Genomic DNA, 24,192 nt, shown 5'->3' with positions numbered 1-24,192 from the left:
GGCTTGGAAGGTGGGTGGTGTGGCTGGGAGCTGATCTTGTGGGTTCTGTTGACCTGGTTAAGGGTTGAGGGTGAGGAGCTGGTCCAGCCTGGGTTCGAATCCTGGGTTCATTTCCTAGCTCTGAGATCTTAGACAAGGGACTTCCTCTCTGAGTGTTGTTCCCACTCCTGGAAAGTGGTGAGGGTGTTCCCTCGTTCCCAATGGGGTGGTGAAGATTCCCTGAGATCATGTCTATACCAGCCTGGGAGATAATAATAACAAAGCAACAACAGCAACGCCTTCCTCCCAGGTGCCAAGCACAGTCCTCAGTCCTCCCCACAAAGTAACTCATTTAACATGAAGGGCTCAATTTGTAGTAGGACAAATGACTTACAGAAGTAGGACAAATAGCTACTTAGCTTTGATCCTCAGTTTGCCCCTTCTATAAACGAGGCTATGACGTTGCCTCCCTCAATGGGTTTTGTCCAAAAGATTGTGCTGAAACAATGTCTGGCCGTGGCAGGTGCTCCCTAAATGGTGGCCCCATTTAGATGTGGTAATAGGGAGCCATTGAAGGTTCCTGGGGAGGGAGGTGGCTTTGATATAATGAAAGCACATCCCAGCCTCCCATCTCCCCAACACCTGAGGTTTAGTGACAGTTTCTGGTAGGATCCAGGTCATTGGAGAACGGGTTTCACTTGGAAACCCTAATTTATTGTGACAATATTTGATTATTGTCCGTGTCCTCCCCTGGTCTGTAAGCTCCACGAGGGCAGGTGCCCAGGTGGTCTTGCTCATCTCTCTTTCCCCAACATCTAGCACTGGTGGCAGTGAACACAGTGACAATCAAATGGGCTAACACGTATTGAGGGCTTACGGACTGCCAGGCGCCATTCTAAGGGCTCAGCCAAGATGTGTTAAATCTTTGACAGAGGGAATTATTCGAAGCTCTGGCTGGTCATCGTCTCCCCTCCTTGACCCTCAACTACCATCTTCCCAGCTTCTTTGCTTCTCTCTGCCTGGTGTTTTCATCACACCAGGGAACAACCTTCCCTCCCGGAGCCTCGGTTTGTTGCCCTGGAAAACGGAGAGCGTCTCTCCCCTCTCTTGCTTGGCCTCACAGGTGTGAAGAGACCTAAGTGGTCAATGTCATTATTTGCATAGGGCAAGAGAGAGCCATTGACGGTGATGGGGGAAGGCAGGATGTCCATAGAAGGAAAGAGAAGGGGATTAACGAAGATTGGCTTGGACACATCCTTCCCTCCTCCACTCCTAGGACCCGAACAAATGAGTTAAAAACAAAAAAAAACACCCAGAGGATTTTTAGAAAATGCCATTTCCCACCCCCACCCCCCAATTCTTTCTGGTTTCTCAAACATGTAGTGCCCACCCACCTCACAGCCTTTGCTCCTGCTGTCCTGCTGTTCCCTCCACCTGGGTCTTCACTTAGGTCGAAAGGTCAGAGGTCATCTCACCAGAGGTTCCCCCCTCCCAGTCCTGCTCCATCATCATAGTGCCCTGTGGTTTCTTGGGGGTCCTTATCAATGCCTGATGCTATATTGCAGACCAGTTTATTATCTAGAACAGCGCTGTCCAATAGAACTTTTTGCGATGATGGAATGTTCTAGATCTGTACTGTCCTATAGGGTAGCCACCAGCCACATGGGGCTATCCGACACTTGAGACGGTGAGACTGAGGGACTGAACTTTTAATCTTATTCGATTTAAATGATCTTATTTTAAGTGTATTTACTTATTCTCAATTTAAATGGAAACAGCCATGTGTGGCTAGTGGGTAAACTGTGTTGGCCAGCGCAGATCTAGAATTCCAGCTCTTCACGGTTGGGCTGTGGCTTTCATCTCCTCAGCATCTCCAGGGCCTAGCATCACGCCTGTAAATGTTTCCTGAAGGAATGCATGCAGGGACTCCACAGGGGGGCCATGGGGCTCCCCGAAGATGCCCGGGGCAGATGGCAACCTGTCTTCTGGAACTCCTGCTGCTTCTCCTGAGTTTCTTGCTCGGCTCAGGCCCCATGTGCCCCGATGTGGGTATCTGCATTCTTCCTGCTCTGCACCTGAGCTCAGAGCCTGTTGGACAAATCCCGGCTCACCCCAGATCCCCTCGGCCAGCCCCCACAGACAGGCTCACTCTCTCCAGGTTCACGAACTCACATTTATTCACAGACAGACAAGGGACAGGGACAGACCTTTGCTCACTGGGGACCCCAGGGTCTGGCAGTTCCAAAGAGGTGATGGTGTCCAGTGTGTATAATGGGGGACAGCCAGGCAGGGGGTCCCCCAGTCTCCATCCCTCTGGCCAATGTCCTCCGCCTCCTCTTCCAAGTCGTCCTGCCTTCAGAGCAGTCTTGGGGCGAGCAGTTCCTAACCAGCATCGGGGGCCTGGGAGTGGGTGATGGGGAGGGAGGGGCGATCCAGGCCCCCCCTCCTTAGTGTCGAGGGCTGGAAGGGGACGGGTGGGTAGACAGAGGAGGTGCCTCTCCTTCAACTTCCTTCCTCCATGTTGCAAACCGGGGAGCCAAATGGAGGGGCCGAGGGTGGGTGTGAGGGTCAGGAGGCCAGGCCGCCCAACCCGCGCAGGGCAGCCTTGCTGTCAATCTCTTCTTCCTCCATCTCGAAGGCTGAGTGGTCTTGGCTATCGAAACAGGAGGCGCTGAGGAAGACAGGGGGAGCCGGCGGCGACTGGGGTGGGCTCCCCGGGGAGGGCGGCTCTTCCTTGATGTGTGCGATGGGCAGCGGGAGCCCTTCTTCCTCCTGCCCGGCTGGTGGTGGCGGCGGCGGGGGCGGCGGGGGCGACGGCTGGGCCTGGGCCTGGAGCGCCTGCAGCGCGGCGGCCCGCTCCAGCTCTGCGCGGTGGCAGCGCTGGTGGCGCAGGAGGCTGTAGGCGCGCGAGAAGCGCCGCGGGCAGCGGGGACACGGGTGCGGGGCCGGGCCGCCCGCGTGGACCTGCGCGTGGCGGGCCAGGTCGGCCAGCCGCTTGAACTCGCGCTGGCAGCGCACGCACTGGAAGGGGCGCGCCCCCGAGTGGGTCACCCCGTGCTGCCGCAGGTGCGCCCGGCGCCGGAAACCCTTGCCGCACTCGGGGCACCAGAAGCGGGGCTCCCCGGCGGGGGGCCGGGCGGGGGCGGCATCCCCTCCGTTCTGGCCGCCTTCTCCCCCCTCGGAGGCACCCTCGCACTCTGCCCCTTCGCCCCCCTCGGGCCCCTTCCCTGAGTTCCGTCCGCCCGAGCCTTTGTCGTCCTTCTTGCCAACCGGGGGCAGCGGGGCCAGCAGGCTGAGCGGGCCGTGCACGCGGCGGTGCTGGCGGAGGTAGGAGGCCAAGCGGAAGGCCAGGCCGCAGTCTGGGCACACGAAAGGGCGGTCGGTGGAGTGGACCAGCCGGTGGCGGGACAGCGACCAGGGCCTGGCGAAGGCCTTGAGGCAGATGGAGCACTGGTGGCGCTTGGGGCGCGGCGGGGGCCCCCCTTCGCCCTCCTGTTCGCCCTCGGGGCGCAGACACGGGTGCGCTTTGAGCTCGCCCTTGGTGGCGAAGGCTTCGCGGCAGCGGAGACACAGCAGCGTCCAGTCGGCCTGGAGCAGGACCTGCTTCTCCTCCTGCCGCCCGGCCGCCAGCGCCAGCTCGGCCCTCAGCTCCGCCGCCCCGGCCTCGGCCTCCTCCTCCTCCGGCTCCCGGGGCTCAGCCCTCGTGGGGTCCGCCGGCGTGGCAGGCTCCCCCGCGGACCACGTCTTGGGCCACGCCGCCTCCTCCTTCATGGCCCCTGCTGCTGCGGTGGTGGGCTGCTCCAGGCCCTCGTCCTGCGAGCCCCAGCTGGACTCGGCTGCCTCCTTGGCTGCCCTCTCGATGGCCAGCTCGACCTCGCCACCCGCGTGCTCCTGGGCCAGGTGGCGCCTGAGCTGGGCGGGCTCGGGGAAGGTGCGGGGGCAGGCGGCGCAGCGCAGCGGGGGCTGCGGCCCGTGGCCACGCAGGTGGCGGGAGAGGTGTGCAGGCCGACGGAAGGCCTTGGGGCACAGCGGGCAGGCGTGGGGTCGGAGGCCCGAGTGGCTCAGCCGGTGTCGGGAGAGGTAGTAGGGGAAACGGAAGAGGCGGCCACAGATGGGGCAGGGCAGGGGTGCCCGAGGAGCTCCAGTGCCCCCCCTGCCCCGGCCTCGGCCTCGACCACGGCCTCGGCCACGGCCACGGCCCCGGCCACGGTGAGGTGGGCTGCCCTGGGCCGGTGGAGGGGGCTGCGGATCCATGCCTGTAAAGAGAGAGGGGAGAGATGGAGAGATGGGGTGGGGGTGGAAGGGGGGTGAGGCAGAGAGATTAGCAGAGACAGAGAGAGATGGACATGCAGAGGGTCAGATATTTAGCCAGGCAAAGGAGAGAGGCAGACCGACAGAAAAAGACAGAGATGAGAGGCAGAGAAGTAGAGATAGGGAGACAGAGACCGGGAGAAACAGAAAGACACCGGTGGTGAGAGCAGGAGAGAGAGATGGGGACACCCAGCAGAGACAGAAATGAAGAGAAAACAAAGAGATTTAGGGAGAGAGGGTGCAGATGCAGAGATCAGAAGAAAGTCGGCAGGATGGAGGTAGGGAGAGATAGGGAGACAGAGAGAGAAGCCGAGAGACAGAGAACAAGCCAGAGATACAGGCAGAAGAGGAGACAGAGAGAGACAAAGTCAGCCAACTGCTTTTTCTCCAGGGGCCCCGCTGGAACCATCTGGGAGGGGCTGGGAACCAGCCTGTGGTGCTGGAGTGGAGTGGAGGGTGGGATTCAGAATGGGGAGGCCAGGGAAATGGGGTGTGGGTGCCTAGACGCTGCAGCTGGGAGAGGCCGGGAGAGGCCTGGAGTAGGAGGGCTCAGCCTCTTGGGCAGGGAGGGGGCTGGGGGCCCAGACTCCTGGGACTGAGAGAGGTGGGAGCTGGGGATTGGGACCCTGGGCTTGGGAGATGACTGGGACCCAGGAGCTAGACTCCTGTATGTGAAGCGTATGGATTCCTGGGTCCCAATGGCAGAGAGGGCTGGGGGAGGGGGCTGAGCTCCTAAGACAAGGGAGAGGAGGGGGCTGGGGGCCCGGCTGCCAGAATTCCCCCGGGAGGAGAGGGCTGAGGGCCAGGCCCCTGGATCCCTGAGAAGGCTGTGGGGGGGTCGAAGCCCTAAGTCCCCTAGGGGGGCCGATCTCCTGGCTGGGCCCAGCCTGTGGTTCCCCGCAGGCAAGATCAGCAGAATTGGGGCCGAGGGTGGAGGCCTTGCAGATTTCTGAGCCCGGGGCCTGCGGCTCGGTGCCGATCGCCCGGTGCCCGGCTCTTACCTCCGCCTCCTTTGCTCCTTTCTTCCTTCCCCGCGGCCCGCCGAGCACCGACGGTGGTGGCGGGGAGGGAGGGAGGGCCCCGAGCGTGGTGGGGGGTGGAGGAGGCTGAGCTCGGTGTCACCGCCTAAGCCTTCCCCCCGGAAACCCGGCCTTTCAGCGGAGCCTGAAAGAGGAAAGACTGGCTGGGAAGCCGGAAGCCGGAGGACGAGGGGACCCAGGGGGCGGGGAGGGAGGGTGGTTTGGACTCCTGGGTCCTGTAAGGGGAGGGGGCTGGGGGCCACTCCTCTGGGTTCCCAGAGGGAGGAGGGGGCTGGGGGCCTGAGAGGCTGGGTCCAGCTCCCCTCCCCTCCCCAACAGACACACATATTCATTCATTCCTTCAACAAACACACATTTATCAGGTCCTATCTGTGCCAGGCACTGTGTTGGGGGAGGGGGGGGACCAGGGGAGGGAGATGAATGAGGCAGTGACAGAGGCTTCAGGGAGAGTATGGGCTCTGGGTAGAACCTGACTCCAGCCTTCACTCGACTGCCTGAGCCGGTGACTTTCCCTTCTCTGAGCCTCAGTTTCCCCTCTGTGATAAGCCCTGCATATATTCATCCGATCCTAAGAGACTGGTGTTTACTGAGCACCTACTGTAGGCTAGTTCTGCATTTATTTTGCTACAGATATTTGCTGGATCCCAAGCCACCAATATTTACTGAGCACCTACTATGGGCCAGCTCTGTCCTTGGTGCTGGAGCTACAGTGGCAAAGACAGAGCCCATTGGAGCCTGTCGGCAGGGAGCTCACGGTCAGATGGAGGAGGCAGACAGACACAGATGCTATGCTGTCACCCTCTTGGAGAGTGTGTTCTATTGCAGGAAACAGGATGCAGTGCGAATACAGAGATCGGAGAGGGCAATGAGCTCAGCTGACGCTGGGAGTGAGAGTGTTTCCCGAAGGCTTCCTGGAGGCAACAATGTTTCAGCTGAAACCTGCCGGATGAAAGCCAAAGGTTAGGAATGGGAAGGGGAGCAAATGGAAACGGGAGAGAAATGTACCAACGCGGCCACATCTCAAATACCTAATGCTGAGCAGAAACGCCTGTTGCAGGAGTGTGCCTGCAGCTTGACGCTGTTTGTTTAAGGCGAAAGACATGCTCAGCATTGCTGGCAAGAGTATGGGGAAACAGGACCTTTCGTACATGGCTGGGTGAGTGAAATTTAGAACAGCCTTAACGAGCGAGCAATCCTGGAAATTATCCTTCAGAGAGATCTTCTCAGAAACGTGGAAAACAATGTCTGTACCAGGTTAACGAGTGTGGGATTGCGCATCACTGTGAAAGACTGGAAATGAGCTAAGTGCCCATCGGCAGGGGATCCGAGTAATAAATCACGATTGATCCACCCAGTGGAATGCCATGTATCCATAAAAAAAGAATGAAGAAGCTCGTCGTGTAAAAATATGGAAAAGCTCCAAGTGATAATGTGAAGGGGAGAAAAAACAGAAGGCAGAGAACAGCCTGCAGGCTGTTCCTTCTGTGCTTATCAGTGGGTTGTGTCTGGAAGAAGAGGGAAGGAACCAGCAACATTGTCTAACTCCCAGGACGGCAACTTACCACACTCTCATCTTTTTGTACTTTTGGATTTGAAACCATGTGAATGGGCTTCACACTCAAAAAAGTGAAGGAAAAAGAAATAAATGGGGATAATAGAAATAAATAAAATGAAAATAAATGATAGCTTACTCTTGTAAGTGCTTCACAAACACAAACCCATTTGTTCCTCCTTACCTGATGAAGTGGGTAACATTATTCTCCCATTTTGCAGAGCAGTTGAGTGAGGCGCTAAAATGTTTCAAAGCTAGTGAGTCTCAGTAAGTCTTTGCATTTCACTAAGAGATGGGAGAAATGATGGTGGATCAGGAGCGTGATTTGAAAAGCATTTGGGGGGCCGGCCCAGTGGCACAAGCGGTTAAGTGCGCGTGCTCCGCTGCGGTGGCCTGGGGTTTGCTGGTTCGGATCCCGGGCACGCACCGAGGCACCACTTGTTAAGCCATGCTGTGGTGGCGTCCCATATAAAGTAGAGGAAGATGGGCACGGATGTTAGCCCAGGGCTAGTCTTCCTCAGCAAAAAAAAAAAAAAAAAGAGGAGGATTGGCATTGGATGTTAGCTCAGGGCTGGTCTTCCTCACACACACAAAAAAGCACTTGGTTGATAATACTATATTTTTAAGGATATATACATATGGAGTGAAAGTCTCAATGCATCCGTGGAAACAATTAGCACCAAATTCGGGGTAGGGGTTACCTTTGAGAAGGGAGAGACAATCAGATCTTGGAGGGGGTTTATGGGGAGTCAGGTGTAGCTCATGTTTTAAAGCTGGTAGTTAGTATATGAGTGTGTGTGTGTGTGTGTGTGTGTGTACTTTTTTATTTGATAAAATACACATAACATAAAATTTACCATTTTAACCATTTTAAAGTGTACAATTCTGTGGCATTAAGGACATTCATGATGTTATTATACAACCATCCCCACTATCTACTTCCAGTACTTTTTCGTCACCCCAAACAGAAACCTGGATCCATTAAGCAGCATTTCCCATTCTCTTCTCCCCCCAGCTCCTCGAAACCAATAGTCAGCTTTCTGTCTCTGTGGACTTGCCTACTGTGGACATTTCACATCAACTGAGTCGTACAACACGTGGTCTTTTATGACTGGCTTCTTTCACTGAGCATAATGTTTTCCAGATTCATCCATGTAGTAGCATGTATCAGTAATTCATTCCTTTTTATGGCTGAATAATATTCCATTGTATTTTGTGTATCCATTCATTTGTTCATAGACGTTTGCGTTGTTTCTACCTTTTGACTATTGTGGAGAGTGCTGTTATGAACATTTGTGTATAAGTTTTTGTTTGAGTGGCTGTTTTCAATTCTTTTGAGTATATGCCTAGGGTGTGTGTGTGTGTTATTATCTATATTTTAAAGGTTTAAAATATTTTTTCCTAACAAAAAAAGAAATGAATTCAGGAATGAGGATAGTAGGAAAGAAAATTTCCAGCAGAGAGATCAGCATGTTGCGTGTGCGGGATCTTGCCTTGGGGGAGCTCCCAGGCCTTGGATTGGGGCATCAAAGGCGGCCAGTGTGGCGGAGAGAGGCCGGAGCTGCACGAGCGACTGGTCCGGCTGAACGCTGGACGCACTCCGAGTGCACTGAGAAGCCATTGAAAAGGTTTTAAGCTGGAGAGTCATATGATCCGATTAGTGTTTTAGAGAAATTCCTGTGGGACCCGCGTGGAGGCCCAGCCGGATGCAGGGGAGGCCGAGGCGGGGAGCAGGGAGGAGGTGGGGCGCGGGTCCAGGTGAGAGAGGGGGCCTGGGGCTGGGAAGGAGGCTCCGGGTGGGGGGGGGCGGGACCTGGCGCTGATTGGCTCAGGGCTGCACCCTTGGATGCCATTCCCACCGCAACCGCCTCCTCATTGGCTCTCCTGCTTCTAACCCCTCTCCCTCCCATCCAGTCTCCAGCACCCAGAAATCGCATCACGTCACTCCCACGCCCAATATCCTCCCGGGGCTCCCCATCCCTTCCTCTCCGACTTCCTCGCAGCCTGCTTATAACACTCTACCTGTCTGGCCCCTGGGGCCTCCCACCACTGATTTCTTACTCTCTCCCTCTGCTTCGCTCTGCTCCAGCCACACGCCCTTTTTGCTTTCCGGACTCAGGGCCTTTGCACATGCCTTTCCCCTGCCTGGAATGCCCGTCCTCTAGATTTCCATAGAGTTTCCCTTTCTTCCCTCATTTCTTTCAGATCTCCTCAAAGGCGCCTGTCCCATCCACCCTAGCAAATAGCCCTCCGGTCACCTCTAGTCCTGGCTCTGCTTTAATTTTCAACGTGTATGTATCGCAAACAAGCATTGGGCTACCTGTGATCACCCATTGATGGCATATCTCCCCTCCCTCTGAAATATAATCTCCCCGAGGGCAGGGGTTTGCTTGGCCTGTCTGTGTAACTGCTCTACCCCCAGCACCGAGCCTCGCACATCTACAAATATTTGTGGGTGAATAAAGGGGGATGAAGGGTGAGGAGGAGCCAGGCGGACTGGGGCTCAGGTTCCGGCGGGGGGACGCCCCTGAAGGGGAGAAGCCTGAGGTGACGGGGAGATGGGAGCCCAGGCGAGCGTGCAGGTATAGAATCAGGTGCTCCGACAGACAGCTGCGTGGAAGTGGTCAGCGTCTGGACGGTAATTGATGCTCTGGAGGGATTGAGATAGCCCCCAGGGTAAACCCCTGCGAGCCTCAATTAGCACGTCTATACAATGGGGCCACAGTGAGGCCAGTTAGGTAGAAGGTCCGGCCCAGCGCCTGGCACTCAGGAGACACTCGGGAAATGGGGTGAGTCCCTTTCGCTACTGTCTCAGAAGAGAAAGGGCGGGCTGGAGGTGAGCGGGCGGGAGCCTTCTGAGGTCCCTATTACTCCGTAGCCAGCGGCCATCTCCATGGCAACCCTAGCACTTTTCCAGGCCCCGGTCTCTCGAGGCCAAGCCCATCTGGAAATGGGTGGGTCTTGTCCCTAGAGGCGGTGCCTGTGTCTAAGGGGGCGGGTCTTGTTTCTTCAAAGCAGAAGATTTTTTTTTTTCACCCTGAAGGGTGAGTCTGGTTCCTGGTTCCCTGGTGGCGGTGGCAGAATGGAGAGGAATATCTCTAAGGATGAGGGCCCCCTGGGGCTCACCTGGAGCCTTTTCAAAAAGGGAAATCGTGGATCTCCAGACAAAATGTCTTTCTTGAATGCCAATCTCTTATCTGTTTTCTCTCCCCACATATGTATGTCTCCTTCCTTAAAATGTTTTTTCTTGTGAAAATATAAGACACGTAGATTAAAAGGGTACGATACAAATGCACAATTATAGAATAATTATAAAATGGTCACCAGATTAAGAAACGGAATGTTAGCAGCCACCCCAGAGCCCATGGAAGGTTCTGGCATGTGCCATCCCGAGCTTAACCTGTCAAACCCCACTGTCCTGAGTTATGGAAAAATGTTTTCTTTGCTTTTCTACCCACAGTGCATCCTAAACAATATTACAGCTTAGTGTTGCTTGCTTTGAATGTTACAGAAACGGAGTCATACTCTATGTATCTGGCTTCTTTGTAACTTTCATTCACGTAATTGTGTGTATCTGTACTCATGCCTTCTCGTCGCTGTATAGTATTCCATAGCATAATATACCAACATTTATTTATCACTGTACTGTTGGTGGATGTCTTAGTCTGTTCGGGAGGGTATAACAAAATACCATGGACTGGGTGGCTTATCAACAACAGAAATTTATTGCTCACAGTTCTGGAGGCTGGAAGTCCGAGATCAAGGCTCCAGCATGGTCGTCTTCTGGGGAGGGCCCTCTTCCTTGTTCCAGGCAGCGCCTTCTCCCTGTGTCCCCACATGGTGGAAGGGGCTTGGGATCTCCCTGGAGCCTCTTTTATAAGGTCACTACTGCCATTCATGAGGCTCCGCCCTCATGGCTCAAGCACCTCCCAAGGGCCCCACCTCCAAATACCATCGCATTGGGCATTAGGATTTCAACATATGGATTTGGGGTGGGGAGGGCACAAGCATTCAGACCACAGCAGTGGGCATTTCAGTTGTTCTTGGTTTGGGGCTGTACACATTCTTGTGGCGAGTGTTCTCATACCTGTCTCCTCGTGCAGGGGGACACGAGTTTCTTTAGGGTTCACGCCTAGCAGTGGGATTACTGCATCGCAGGATGTGCACATCCTCAGCCTCATTAGAGCATGCCCATCTCCCAGGCATCTTAAATTTAAGAAGCTCAAGATGGAATTCTTGATCCCCCTATGCCCCCGCCCAAACTGGTTCTTCCTCGGTTTTCTGGTCTTAATACAAAGTGCCATCACCCAGCCAGTCCCTCCTGATTCCTCCCTCTCCAGTACACACACACACACTCACATGCACACACACACAGACACACACACACACACACGCACTCACACATTCTACCTCCAGAATTCATCTTGCATCCACCATTTCTCCCCATCCCTGTGGTCCAGGCCCCACCCTCTCTCCTGGTGGACTGCAGTAGCCTTCTGCTGCTTTCACTCTGCTCCTTCCAGTTCCTCCTCCTCTCAGCAGCCAGAGGGATCCTTGTCAAGTGCAAGAGTGATCACATCTACCCACACTTAAACTCTTGCTTGCCATTGCCGGGAAAGCACAGTCAAATGCCTATCTTGGCCCACCAGACTCTGCGAGACCTGACCCCTGCTTACCCCTCCCCCCATCTCATTCCTCCCTCCTCTGCATTCACTCCCCTCCTGGGCCCATCCAGGTGTCCTCCTGGCTGGTCCCTCCTCACCCTTCCGGCCTCAGATCAAATGCCACCTCTGCCAAGAAGGCATTCCGAGAAGGACCACCACACCTCAGGTGGCATAGCCCAGCCACCCACTTTCTTAACGTCCTTCCTCATTTCCTTCAGAGTGCTAATAGCCATCTGACATGACCTTCTTCGTTTGAGTACTCTCTTCCACACCCCATCGCCCACGAACTAGAATATCAACTCCACGAGGAGTTATTGTGTTCACAGTTGGATCCCCAGAGGGGGTTACAATGCCCGGTAGGGAATAGGCCCTCAGTACAGGAATGGCATCCAGAGTTTAGGAGGCAATCTGAAGGGCCCACCCATTCTCTGATGGGTGGATCCTATTCTAAGATGCTAGATGCAGCATCTAACCCACAAATTCCGTGGCTGAGAGGCAGAGTGTAAGGGGCGGAGCCTCTTCCAAGGGGTAGGAACTTGTGTCTCAGGAGACAGATTGGTTTTTAGGGGGCATATCCTATGGCATTGGTGATTTCTAAAGGGCGTGTCTGACTTCCAGGGGGCATGTCCCTCTCTTGGAGGTGGATTTTGTGTTCAAGGGGCAGGGTTCCATTTAGATGAGACAAACCGTCTTCAACTTGAAAGGTCCTGTGCTATCTAAAAGACTCGAGATTTCTCAGGAGGGAGGGAGGATTTGTCTCTATTTAGGGGGCCTGTCCTAAGTCAGGGAGGGAGAAATCCCCACCTCTCTGGAGCCAAGGGTCAGAAAATGAGACGGCAGTGACTGACAGGATGACGTTTATTGGAGTCCTGGAGACATTGAGGAGTGGGACGAGGGGTGAGGTTGAGGCTCACGGGGGGAACCCTTTAGCCAAAACCCCCTTCCATTTGGGGTTTTGAGGAACACAGAGACAGACAAACCGACAGAGATGGAGAGAAAGACCAACAGGGGCTACAGCAGAGCGGGCGAGAAACCCCAGTGTCCACGACCTCCCACTCAGATGAGTTCACAGGATGGGGAAGGACGTGGACTGGTCCACACTCTAGAGGAAGGGGAGGAGTGTCTGCCCTACTCACTCTAAGGAGAATGGGGTACAGGCCGTAACCTGGCCCAGCCTATTCCAGTGGACAGGGGTGTGTGTATCTGGATCAATCCATCCTACCGGGCGGGGGGATTTAGAACCAGCCTATTCTAGTGTTTGAAGGTGGGGAAGATCACTAGGGTTGATCCATTCCGCAGTGGGGAGGGAGACCTAATTGGAGAGGAGGGTTGAGGGCAGGGGGCATCTACCCTGGTCCTCTTTCCGCATAGGGAATGAACTGGGGGCGGGGAGAGGCAGATTCCGGCTATATGCATTTTTGGGGGGCACCAGTGACTCTGGTGGGTAGCATTTGGAAGGGATCCAGGGAAACTCGGGGACCTGGTCCCCCACATTCTCCAGATCAAGGTCGTTGGGAATGATGGCTCTCAGGGAGAAGGGCAGTCCTCCCTTGCGGGAGGGGTGCCCATCTATAATTATTAGGGCCCTCAAGATGAGAAGCACTTGTGGAGACCCATTTCTCGTTCCTAGGTCCCCAGAGATTAGGGGCCTGTTGATTTGGGGGTGCACAGCAGGTATTCCCGGATCCTCAAGGTCAGGAGTCTCTCCGTAGATCTGGGACCCCGAGCTGAGGAATGTCTCTGTTTATTCGCTGTCCCCCAGCTCAGGGGCCTGTGTGGGTGTTTGGTGGCCCCATCTCTCCAGCCAGGGTCCCCTCACCTCGGGGCCCGAGTCTGGATTCGGGAGGTCCCCCGGCGCGGGCCGTGCGTCCAGCCCCGGGGGAGGGCTGTCTGGGTGGAGGCGCGGCCGGCGCCGTCAGTCCATGCCCCGGTGCAGCTTCAGGTGCCGAGAGAGGTTGCTGAGCGTGATGAAGCCCTTGCCGCAGATGTGGCAGGGGAAGGGCCGCTCGCTGCCGTGCAGCAGCCGGTGGCGCTTGAGGTAGCACTCGTGGCGGAAGAACTTGCCGCACTCGAGGCACGGGAACGGCTTCTCGCCCGTGTGCACCAGCACGTGCCGCTCCAGGTCGCGCGGTGAGCGGAACAGCTTCTCGCACTCGGAGCAGCCGAAGATCTTCTTGCCGCGGCCCGAGCCGGACGCGGGCTCCCCGGACGCCGGTTCCCCCTCGGGGGCCGCCGCGGCCGCCTCCGCCCCGCCGCCCTCGCCGTGGCTGGCGCGCCGGTGCTCCTCCAGGGCCGCCAGCGCCGCGTACAGCGCCCCGCAGTGGCCGCAGCCGTAGGTGGCCGGGCCCGAGTGCGCCTCCAGGTGGCTGGCCAGCGCCGCGGCCGACGCGAAGAAGGTCCCGCAGTCGCACTGGTACAGGGTGTCTTCCGACGGCTCGGCCGCGGCCGCGGGCGCAGGGGCCTCCCCGCCGCCCTCGGGGAGCAGCCCCCAGCTCGGGCACGCCGCCCCAGCGGCCCAGGAGCAGCCCGCCGTCCCAGGCCGGTTGGGCGCCGCCCGCCTCCGCAGCGCCACCCTCGCCGGCCGTCTCTGGGGCGGCGCCGGCCCCCGAGGCCCAGGCCTGCGCGGGGGGCGCGCCGGGCCCCTGCAGGTCGTGTGTCAGCTTGTGCCGCTCCAGCAGCGCAGGGGCGTTGAAGTCGCGCTCGCAGCGCGGGCACTTGAAAGGCTTCACGTCGGTGTGCGCGGCCCAATGGGCCGCCAGCTCGCGGCCGTGGTCGAAGCGCCTGGCACAGGCGCCGCACGCGAACGGGGGCAGTGAGGCTGCCGCTGCGGCTGCCGCCTCCGCCAGCCCCCAGCTGCCTGGGCCCCCGCCTGCCCCCTCTGGGCCCTCTCCGCCGCCGGCCCCCGAGCCCCCGCACACCGAGCAGGGCCCCACGTTGCAGCAGACCGAGCAGGGTGCGCTCAGGGCCGGCAGCCCTGGGCCGGGCTGCAGCGGGGACGGGAGCACCCCACGGTGCTGGCGCTTGAGGTGGCGGCCCAGGCTGGAGCGTGAGGAGAAGCGGAGCTCGCAGACCAGGCAGCAGTAGGGCTTCTCACCAGTGTGGACGACCTGGGGGGGCGGGAGGGAGAACACATCAGGGCTAAGGGTCTAGCCCACAGGACAGATTCCTGGACTCTCAGAGGGATGCAGCCCACGCTCCCTGCCACGCCTACAAGGCCAAGATCTAGCTTCAACTCTCTCACTCTCGTTCTCTGCTTTGGGCCACGCTAACATGCTTTTAGTCCCTCCAGCCTCAGGACCTGTGCACGTGCTGTTCCCTCAGACTGGGAAAACTCTTCCTTCTGCTCTTCCTAACTCCTACTCATTTTCAACAAGCCCACCTAGGAGATTGGGACTCCCTGGGGAGGTGGCTAAGTACTAGGGCTCTGAGCACTGACAGACCTGGGTTCAAACCCCATCTCGGCCTTCTACTCTCCGTGAAAACTTGGACAAGTAACTGCATCTCTGGGACTCTGCTTTTCTCCTCTGTACAATGGGCGCAAGGCGTGTCATCACACAGGGTTGCCAAGAGGATAGGGTAAAATCATCACAAATAACTACAGAATTCCTAGAAACTAGAATTATTATTGATAAACTTTCCCATGTCCCACAGATGTCCTCTAAACCAGTGGCTATTTGGGGGGAGGTGGAGAGGGTCTTTCATAATCCTCTAGGGTAAGAGGTGGCTTTTCGAGGTAAATGTCCAACCTTCTAGAGCAAAACTGTCCAACAGGACTTTCTGCAATGATGGAAATGTTCTATATCTGTCCTGTCCAAAATGGCAGCCACTAGCCACATGTGGCTATTGAGCACTTGAAATGTGGCTAGTGAGTCCGTGCCTTACAGATATTGGCTGTTGTGGTTTATTTTTTAAGAGTCCCGAATAGCAGAGACAGGTGGTGAATGCAGAGTCCTACTGACTGGTAGTGTCTGTCTGGGGATCTGTGGGCAGAACTCTGAGGCTGCACGTGAAGGAGTGTAGTGATTGATTAGTCATGTCTACCAGGGGCATGGATTTGGAGAAGGGACTGGGAGTGCTACCCGTTTGCCACTCTGACTCTAGACGTGGTGATGCGACAGGAGTACCCTGTGGGTGTGGTGAACACTATCTTGTTGCTGAATTTCTTCTCTCTCCACTCTGACTTTCCAACACAACAAGGCTGTCCTGGCCTCAGGACCTTTGTATGTGCTGTTTTCTCTGCCTGGAATGCTCTTTCCAATGACAGGCTCCTCCCTTGTTCTGTAAGTCTCAGTTTATCTGCCACCTCCTTGGAAATCCTTCCCTGAATGTAGGCCCCTGGCTTGCCATGTTATTCTCTCATTGCACCCAACCTCTCTCTTCAGAGCTTATGGCTCATATCACACTCAGCATCTACATCTAGCTTGGGTGTCGTCTGTCTCCCCATCAGGTAAAGGTGGCGAAAACAGGGACCATATTGGATTTACTCACTGCTGTACATCCAGAGTCTGGCACAGAGTAGGTGCCACAAGCCCAGCAGAATCTCCAGCTTTCTCCCGCGCCCCTGGGGCTCTGTGCGCCAGCCACACTGGCCTTCCTCCAGTTCCTCAAAAGCCTGCCTTGCTTCCTTGAGAGTGCTGGTCCTTTTCCCAGAGGCTGGAAAGCCCTTTTCCACCACCACCATGCCGCTGCCTGGTTACTACTTCTCATGCTTCAGAGGCAGCCCATTCATCACCTCTTTCTCCAGAAAACCGTCCCTGGCCCCGTCCCTGACCCAGACACTTCAGATCTCTCTTGTATTAGCCTCAGAATACAGTGACCCTCTGCCCTCACATGTCTCAATTGCAATTTGACATTTATTAACCTGGTTGTTCCATTAATGTCTCCCTCACCAGACTCCTGGCTCTGGGAGGCCATGGGGACTGTGTCGGTCTGTCTCTTCCCTTTTTTCCCAAAGAGCCTGGCACTGTGCCTACAAACTCTAGGTGCTCATTAAATGCTCAGTTGAATTATAACCTACCACTGGGCAGGGGTGAGACCTCAGAGGGCTGTGTATGTCACATCAAGTTAAGAAGCTTCCCCATCATCCTAAGGATCAGGGGTTTTAAGGGGGGGGGTGGTCCTGGTCACTCTGTGACATTCGCAGAGGCTGGACGTGACAGGGAGAGACAGGAGGCAGGAAGATCACTTAGAAATTTGGGGCCAACATCCAGGATGTGAGGTCCTGAATCAAGGCAGACACCATGAGGACAGGGAGAAGGGGACAAGTGTGAAAGACCAGTGACACATCTGGTTTTACTTACCCTCGAGGCATGACTATCTGGCACCCAGAATAATATCCCAACTCTTTACAACAGCAGAGAAAGTTGTACGTGACTCAGCCCCCGGCTGCCTTGCACCTCACCTCCTTCCACTCTGCCCAGCCTCGCTCCACCCCAACCACATGGTCTCCCATCACTTCCTCGAACACACTGAGCTCCTTCCCACCTCAGGGCCTTTGCACCTGCTGTTCCCTCTGCCTGGAATGCTGTTCCCATGCCAGACTCCTGCTCGTACTTCAGGTCTCAGCTCAAACATCACCCTGCCCTGACTTTCCCCACCTTGTCCAGTAGCTCACAGCTCTCTCCTCTTTACTCTTGACATCGACTTTTTATTTTTGCTTTTAATTTCCTTCCCAACACTTCTCCCTTTCCAGAACATTCTGCTTGTGCCTTTGCTTTCTTGTTGGTCATCTACCTGGCTACTGACCACCTCCAACGGAATGTCAGTTCTCCGAAGGCAGAGACTGTACTGGTTTCACCTTGGTGACCAGGTGTTGGGAGCAGGGAAGCATTCAGTAGATAATCACTGAATGAAGGAATTAAGTACATACATGGTAAATCTATTTTTAAAAACGGTAAGGGAATGATAAACACAAAATTGCAGATGCTGGCATGCGTGGGGGTATGAGCAGGGGAGGGGAGTGGGGAGGAGCTATAGGTGCGGAAGTTTACCATAAACGGTTCACTGTGTGGGTTGGGTGGTGACTGGAGGAGAAATGCTCATGTTTTGACGCGCCAGGGTGCTTTGGCAGGAAGGGAGGGAAGGAGAGAAAAATTTTCCAAGGGGAGGAGGTGGGGGCGGGGGCCTTGGGTCAGCGGTGTGTTGCCCAGAGCCCCGGGCGCGCGCGGCGCGCGGCCAGCCTGCGGGACTCACCTGGTGGTGCAGCAGGCCGGTGGAGTCGCGGAACCCCTTGGGGCAGGCGGAGCAGCGGTAGGGCCGCTCGCCGGTGTGCGAGCGCAGGTGGTTGGCCAGGTTGAAGCTGTGCTTGAAGCCCTTGCCGCAGCGCGGACACGCGTGGGGTTTGAGCGCAGTGTGCCGGGCGAAGTGGCGCCGCAGGTCCGAGCGGTAGCGGAAGCTCTTGCCGCACTCGCTGCAGTGAAACGGGACGCGGGGGGCGGCAGCGGGCGGTGCTGGGGCCGGGGCCGGGGCCGGGGCGGGGACCGGGGGCGCCGGCAGCGGGGCGTCATCCATGGTGGCGTGGCGCGAGGGCAGTGGCGGGTGGGGGCTCTCTCTGGAGCAGGGGGAGACGAAGGGGGGGTGAGGGGGTCACCTCCCCATCAGCCCTCCCCCATCAGGCTCCTTGGACTCACAGACCCGAAACCTGTTCCCTGGGAGCCCGGCCCACTGCCCTCCAAGCCACGCCCACTGCTCCTTAAGCCCCCCCCACTCTCCTACAAACCCTTCTCCCGCTCATCTGCCAATCGTCCTAATCACTGCCAAGTTGCTTCTATGCCACTGTTTTTAAGCGTGTCCTCCTCTTTTTGAAAGGACCACTGCTCCTCTCAAAGCCCCGCCTTCTGGGGTTAAGCCCCGCCCACTGTGGTCAAGCCCCACCTACTCTTGTTCAGGTCCCTCCTACTCCTTCCAAAGTCCCCACACTGTTCCCAGAGCCTCTTGTATTCCTTGACAAATCCCTTCCCTTCCACAAGCCCCTCCCACTCTCCTACAACCCCTTCTCCCACTCATCTGCCAATCCACCTAATCCCTGCCAAGTCGCTTGTATGCCACTGAGTGTTTTTAAGCCTCTCTCCCTCTTTTCGAAAGGACCACTGCTCTTCTCCAAACCCCACCCACTGTAGTTAAGCCCCACCCACTCTTGTTCAGGTCCCGCCCACTCCTTCCAAAGTCCCCACACTGTTCCCAGAGGCTCTTGTATTCCCTAACAAGCCCCTTCCCTTCCGCAAGCCCCTCTCACTCTTCTTTGAAGACGAAAGCCACCGTCAGAAGAAGATTCACATGCTTAGCGAATGAGAGGACAAAGATCTGGGGCTAAGCGCACTTGAGTCAACCTTCCAGGGCGACCAGAACTAGTCCTGGAACCTCGGGTAAAACCAACTGAACCTTTCTGTCTGCAAAATAGGGATAATGGGAATACCTACTCAGGGAGTGGTGGTGAGGACTAAGCAAAATGTAGCAATGTGTGCTGAGTGCTTACATAGGCGGGCGCACAGCAAGGACTCAACAGGTACACTGTTTAGATTACTGCTATCCACTAAGTTCCTCCGAGATTCCTCTTTAAGTCCTACCATCTCCTCACTAAGATCTGCCCCCAAAACTCCACTCAACTTTTCCTTTAAACCCAGCCTCTAAGCCCCGTCCTTGCCAAGACCCCCTCCATTCAACTCCTCTCACTGTCTCAGCCCCTCTGAGTCCCGCCCCATTTCGTCTAAGACATTTCACCTGCATTGTAAAGACTTGATATTTCCACCAAAACTTCCCAAATTACACGCCTAACCGACTCCCTCATTATGCCCACCACTTTCTCTAAGCCACACCTCCAGACAAACCCCACCCCTTCTACTCTAAGCTCCTCCCACGTTCACCCTGAGCTCTGTTTCCCCACTCAGCCCCAATTAAGACTCTTCAACCAAGGGCCCGCCTACCATCCTTTTAGTCACGCCCCCTCATCAAACCCCACCCCTTTGCCTAAGCCCCTCCCACTTTCTACCCACAACCTCGCTCCCTCTACCAAGCCCCGCCCACTTCCACTCTAAGCCACGCCCGCTCAGGCTCCTCCCAGCCGTTGCTCCGCCCCAGCAGTCACTAAGCCCCGCCTCCTCCCCACCCCATCGCCTGCGGGTCTGGCCCCCCCCTTCCCCAGTCTGCTCGAGAACCCAGGCCCCGCGAGCCGGCCTTTTGTGCCCCTCCCTCCTGTCCCTAAAAGGTGCGGCCCCGGGCACCCGGGGCGGGGGCAGGTCAGGCGGGACCCGCGGCCGGGCGAGTCCACCTCGCTCGTACGGAGCGGGGGTTCTGGAGCCCTGGGGCGGCCCCGGGAGGCCGGGAAAGTCAGTCGGCTTTCCTCTTTAATTACTTACACCTCCCTCTGGGCGCCGACATTTTGGGCAGCGGGGGCAGCGTCACTTCCACCCGGGGGGCCCCTCGACTTCCGCCTTGGCTCCCTTCTCCCCCGCACTCCACCTTTCTCCCGCCCTCTTGGCTTCCCCCTCCCCGCCGCCCGCCCTTCTCCCTCTTTCCCGTCCCTTTCCCAGCACTGGGGTTATAGAAGCCAGGTTGGTGCCATCTTGGGTGAGGGCAGGGAGAAGGGGCGGGACTTAGGGTGACCCTCGGCGCCATACAGACTAAGGGCAATAGGCTCTGCGCGAGGCTCCTCCCCGCCGTGTCATCGTTGGCGGATGACAACGCAGATAAGGACAGATTAAATTCCTTTTTCGCAGCCTCAGACTCCTCTTGAGTAGGATGTAGAGTTGCATTAGGAGAAAAGAGAAATCGAAGTTCGCCGACTGCGATACAGAGATAGGAGGAAAAACCAGGCTCCATCTTGTGCTTAGCCGTCCACTGGGCTTTGAAGCCTGTCAGGCGCCATGTTAATTACGGGAACGAGCAGCCATTTTCCCGCTCCTCATCCTTTCGGTACCTGTCTTTGATTGGGTCACCGGCTGGGTGCTTTATGGGAGGAAAGACATTTCTACGTGGCTGGGGATGTGCCGGTGGGGTTATTTCCCGCAAGGGGCCAGCAAGGGCGACGGGTGCGCAGGCGCGGTTTGCAGGCGCGGACGTGACCGGGCCTTAGGACCCAGCGCGTCCCCTTTGTTCCCCGCGGGCGCGGGCCCGACGGGGAAGGGGAGGGGGAGGGCGGGGCCGCCGGGCGTCCGCTCCGAGGGGCGGGGCCGCTCCGCGCGCGCGCCGCCGAGGGGCAGGGCCCCCTGGCCCCCGCCCCTTCCCACGCGCCGGCCCCGTCGCCCCCCGCGCGCGCACACCCGCGAGCCCCGGCGACATGCAAATGAGGTACCCGAGAGGCGGGGGGCCCGGGCGGGGGGAGGGGAGCGGAGGGAGGGGAGGCCCGGGGCCGCGCGCTCGTGCGGCGCGCCCCCCACACCTGCTCCTGCTCCTGCGCTCGCCCCGCCGCGCGCGCCGACCTCGCGCCCCGCGGAGCCGGCCCGGGCGCGCGCGCGCAGACCCCCTTCCTGGCGGCCCTCGCCGTCCGCGGCCCGGCGCCGCTCATTGGCCGCCGCCCCCGCAGGGCCCGCCCCGCGCTCGGGGCCGACGGGCGCGCGCCTGCACGGGGCGGGCGGAGGGCGAGGGGCGAGGGCACCGTTCCAGGGACCGAGGTTGTAGTCCAGCCCCCTTCCCCCACGGGAGCGAACCCTGCGCTCATGGACAAGTGGCCGCCCTTCTCCGGACCTCAGTCTGTGTGCCTGTTCCAAGGGGGTGCCGTGGCACCTGCAGCCCCTGCGGCTAACCGCACTTGTGCTTTCTCCCCCTCCCCTTTATTACACCCCAGTCCCCTGGTCCCCGGCTCTAATGATCATGATGAGGGAGTGACAGCAATTTACTGAGTGCTTACTGTGTGCCATCCACCAACCCTGCTATGTCCATTTTACAGAGGCGGAAACTGCCTTAGAAAGGCAAAGCCACTTGTTAATTAGCGGCAGAGCTGCATTCTAACCCAGGGCTAAGGGACCCCATGATGTCCCCTTGGCTCCATTTCTTCTCACTCCCTGGGCCATTGGGGTCCGCAAGATCTGGGTCGAGTCTTGGCCCTGCCACTTACTGGCAGAGGGAGCGTGAGCAACAGGCTTGGCTTTCTGGTGCCTCGGTTTCCCCATTTGGAAAATGGGGGTGATTTACCCTTATTCATAAGAGCTCATGTCTCCTAAGTGCTACAGTGTACTGAGCGCTTTATGCGTATTATCCTTACGGCACGTCTGTGTGAGTGGGTGGAACTATTCATCCTGTTTTGCAAAAGGCTTAACTGAGGCTCAGAGAGGTGAGCGCCTTGCCCAAGGCCCTGCAAAGAGTAAGTGACAGACTCGGGAATCGAACCCAGAACCTCTGACTCTGGAGCCCAGACTCTTAACAGCTCCGATAAATGTCCTCATCCACGACTCAGGGCTAAGCATCACCTGAAACCAGTTCCTTTCTTCTTCCAAGTCTTGAATCCCAACTCCTCCCATTCTGCCAGTCAGGAGGCGGGACAAACACGGTTCAGAGGCCCCTGTGGCTCTGGGGTTTGATGGGCTCTCAGTTTTGAGGATCGCAGTACTAGCCTGTGCCCTCAGTTGGACTCTATCCTCCACTGACGATTTTTCTTTATTTCGGCTCAAGTTGGCCCCGAACGTCGAGATCCAGGGGAGGGGTAAGGGAGGCTTAGGGTGTACTTGTGGGGCCCGAGGGCCGTGCTGGTTTACCAGGTTACCAGGCGGTACAGAATTATCCTGCCATTTTACCCACCAGCGTGGCTATGATTGTGCGTCCGGGTCAATGTCAGCCATGCCCAGGTCGAGACACTCGCACCCAGGGATGGCAAGGTGCTGGGGGACAAGGGGTGCTCCAGACCCTCCCTGCACTGACGGCTGCCCCCTCTCTCCTCTCAGCCCGGCTCCAGTGCCCAGACCCAAGCCCCCCACTGCTCAATGGACACCCCCAGCCCAGACCTGTTGCCTTCGCCTTTGCCCGGGGAGGAAGAGAAACCTCTGGCCTTACCTCCTCCTGTTCCCCGGGGCCGCCGAGGCCGACGTCCCGGGGGGGCCACCTCCTCGAATCGGACGCTCAAGGCCTCCCTCCCTCGCAAGCGGGGCCGCCCCCCCAAGTCGGGGCAGGAGCCCCCGCTGGCGCAGGGGGTGACAGCCCCGGTGGGCAGCAGCGGTGGCAGTGACCTCCTGTTGATCGATGCTCAGGGTGTGCCCTATACAGTCTCTGAAGGGTCAGCGACAGGCGGGCCTGAGGGCTCCGGCCCTAAGAAGGCCCCGCACTTCTGCCCGGTGTGCCTGCGGGCCTTCCCCTACCTCTCCGACCTGGAGCGCCACAGCATCTCGCACTCGGAGCTGAAGCCCCACGAGTGCAAGGATTGCGGCAAGACCTTCAAGCGGTCCAGCCACCTGCGGCGGCACTGCAACATCCATGCCGGCCTGCGGCCCTTCCGCTGCCCGCTCTGCCCCCGCCGCTTCCGCGAGGCGGGCGAGCTGGCCCACCACCACCGCGTCCACTCCGGGGAGCGCCCCTACCAGTGCCCGGTCTGCCGGCTGCGCTTCACGGAGGCCAACACGCTCCGGCGCCATGCCAAACGCAAGCACCCGGAGGCCATGGGGGCACCCCTGTGCGACCCAGGGCCTGAACCACCATGGGACGACGAGGGCATCCCGGCCACGGCGGGGGCCGATGAGGAGGAGCTGGAGGGCAAGGAGTTGGCCTGACCCGCAACCCCGGCTACTGCTCCCTGGGCCAGGTTTAGAGCTGGGAGTTCAGCTGGGCCTGGGCAGGGAGGTCGGGACACCCTCGTGTCTGGTGGTCTTCCCGTTGTGGGAGGGGCTTGAGGGTGAGGACCTAAACTTCAGGGTCCTGCTGCCTCCTGCCACCCTCCCCCGGACTAACAGGCCCTTGGAGGCAGGGGCCGTGGAAATAAATCTCTGCCGACTGGCTTCCTGCGTGTGTTCAGTGATGGTAGCAGGGCTGGCCCCCCCTTCTCCTCCGTTCAAATGTCCTTCTGCCGCTACACCACCCCGATAGGAGCACATGGAATTTGGGGGGACCCCATGATTGTGCCTCATTAATTTGGTGCCTTTGCCTTCTCTCCCATCTCCAGCAGACCCCAAAGCACTCCCTATAATATCCACTCTAAGTAAAACATTGAGCCTTCTGTGCAAACGTGACGCTAGGTCCCCCTCCCCATTCCAGCCAGATTCCCGGAAATTCTGCAGCCACCAGTTTGACCCATCTCTTTATCTTGACCCTGTTTGGAAGGAAAAACTGAGTTGAAGGTTGTGGGCAAGACTGACAACTTTGGTAGGGCTTAGGTAGATAAGGGGTAGGGCCTCGGGGGCGGGGCTGAGGGAGCAGGAGGCGGGGCTGGGACTGAGGGGCGAGGCTTATTGGGCAGGAGGTGAGACCTACGGGCAGAGCTTAGGAGAAGGTGCTGAGAACTGCGGTGGGGCTTAAATTGGTTTAGAGGCTGACGGGCAGAAAGTGAGAGAGCCTTTAGAGGGAGTAGATAGGGTTTATCCGACAGGAGGGGCTTCATGGGGAAACTGCGGGAAAGCAAGGTGTCAGGAGAGGTGGGACTTAACTGTTAAGAGAAGACACTGAGCCGTGAGCATTCAGGCTATTCAGGCCCAGGGGAGAGAAGGGGGTGCCTAAGGGAGGAGTAACT

At 57.7% G+C, this 24,192-nt stretch overlaps 3 protein-coding genes across 4 annotated transcripts; 1 reads left to right on the top strand and 2 right to left on the bottom strand.

Moving 5' to 3' along the window:
• Positions 1-2,106: 2,106 nt before the first annotated feature.
• ZNF579 (zinc finger protein 579) lies at positions 2,107-5,389 on the bottom strand. Its single transcript, XM_004439088.3, has 2 exons — positions 5,292-5,389; positions 2,107-4,235 (listed from the first exon to the last, which is right to left on the bottom strand). The coding sequence occupies exon 2, from the start codon at positions 4,231-4,233 to the stop codon at positions 2,548-2,550; it is 1,686 nt and encodes a 561-aa protein (XP_004439145.1). The 5' UTR covers positions 4,234-4,235; positions 5,292-5,389; the 3' UTR covers positions 2,107-2,547.
• A 7,925-nt stretch (positions 5,390-13,314) lies between these two features.
• FIZ1 (FLT3 interacting zinc finger 1) lies at positions 13,315-20,187 on the bottom strand. Its single transcript, XM_087421083.1, is given in 6 exon segments — positions 13,315-14,032; positions 14,034-14,653; positions 17,739-18,096; positions 19,901-20,024; positions 20,027-20,088; positions 20,090-20,187. Coding segments are annotated over 6 exon segments (1,752 nt in total). The 5' UTR covers positions 20,107-20,187; the 3' UTR covers positions 13,315-13,461.
• Positions 19,985-23,464, top strand: ZNF524 (zinc finger protein 524). 2 transcript variants are annotated; one of them, XM_004439089.3, is made up of 2 exons: positions 19,985-20,456; positions 22,421-23,464. In XM_004439089.3, the coding sequence occupies exon 2, from the start codon at positions 22,460-22,462 to the stop codon at positions 23,237-23,239; it is 780 nt and encodes a 259-aa protein (XP_004439146.1). In that variant the 5' UTR covers positions 19,985-20,456; positions 22,421-22,459; the 3' UTR covers positions 23,240-23,464. The 2 variants fall into 2 exon arrangements, with proteins under 2 accessions (XP_004439146.1, XP_087277210.1); XM_087421084.1 differs by lacking the exon at positions 19,985-20,456 and adding an exon at positions 20,718-20,831.
• Positions 23,465-24,192: the final 728 nt, after the last annotated feature.

This window comes from Ceratotherium simum, chromosome 33 (assembly GCF_057802395.1).
Source record: "Ceratotherium simum simum isolate JZ-2026a chromosome 33, ASM5780239v1, whole genome shotgun sequence".
NCBI lineage: Eukaryota > Metazoa > Chordata > Mammalia > Perissodactyla > Rhinocerotidae > Ceratotherium > Ceratotherium simum.
Note: the sequence above shows the minus strand (reverse complement) of the source record. Positions and strands in the feature narration are given on the sequence as shown.

Bases quoted from the DNA above. Each gene is read 5' to 3' on its own strand.
- ZNF524 (XM_004439089.3), top strand. From the start codon at position 22,460: ATGGACACCCCCAGCCCAGACCTGTTGCCTTCGCCTTTGCCCGGGGAG.
- ZNF579 (XM_004439088.3), bottom strand. From the start codon at position 4,233: ATGGATCCGCAGCCCCCTCCACCGGCCCAGGGCAGCCCACCTCACCGT.